Source organism: Penaeus monodon, chromosome 32 (assembly GCF_015228065.2).
Source record: "Penaeus monodon isolate SGIC_2016 chromosome 32, NSTDA_Pmon_1, whole genome shotgun sequence".
NCBI classification, from domain to species: Eukaryota; Metazoa; Arthropoda; class Malacostraca; order Decapoda; family Penaeidae; genus Penaeus; species Penaeus monodon.
This window is the reverse complement of record NC_051417.1, coordinates 5,970,258-5,970,745: the sequence shown is the minus strand read 5'-3', so window position 1 is coordinate 5,970,745 and position 488 is coordinate 5,970,258. Positions and strand designations below refer to the sequence as shown.

Here is a 488-nt window from a genome sequence, read left to right as displayed (position 1 = left end):
ACCCTAATCCTACAGGACGCAATCACCCCAACCTTTGTCCCATTAAGAAAATCCGCGAGAAGGATCGTATCTAGGGACTGCGGACAGAGGCCGAGGAAGGGCCGGCCGCAAGGAGGAGCAGGCAAGGGCTTCCAGGGATCATCAGGGATCCTTTGGGACTCTCCTTTGCTCAGCAGCACCGATACCGCTAGGGAGGCTGGTATTGCGACGAGTAGGAACACAACGAATCTCACCAAAGTACCTGTGATAGAAGAGAGAGGACGGAGGTTTTTGGTGTATTTGGTGTCAAGTCGGTGTCATGTGATATTTTTCTATGGATTTATAATTTCTTTGTTTTGGTATATTTGGTGTCATTTTTTTTTTCATCTGGTGATAAAGAGCATGTTATCCCAAGCTCTAAACACTGGCAGCATCAAAAGACACATTGTGTATGCATTTTATAGCGGAAGCAATTCATTGTGAAAATCCTTCATGAAATATCTACTCTG

The 488-nt window shown here is 45.3% G+C and overlaps 1 protein-coding gene across 1 annotated transcript in view; it reads right to left on the bottom strand.

Annotated features, from left to right (window-relative positions):
* Positions 1–488, bottom strand: part of LOC119593386 (beta-1,3-galactosyltransferase 1-like) — a gene marked incomplete at its 5' end in the record, with an annotated part of 6,801 nt that overhangs the window by 2,581 nt on the left and 3,732 nt on the right. The window contains 1 exon segment of the mRNA XM_037942316.1: positions 33–241. Coding sequence (XP_037798244.1) covers positions 33–241 — 209 coding nt within the window.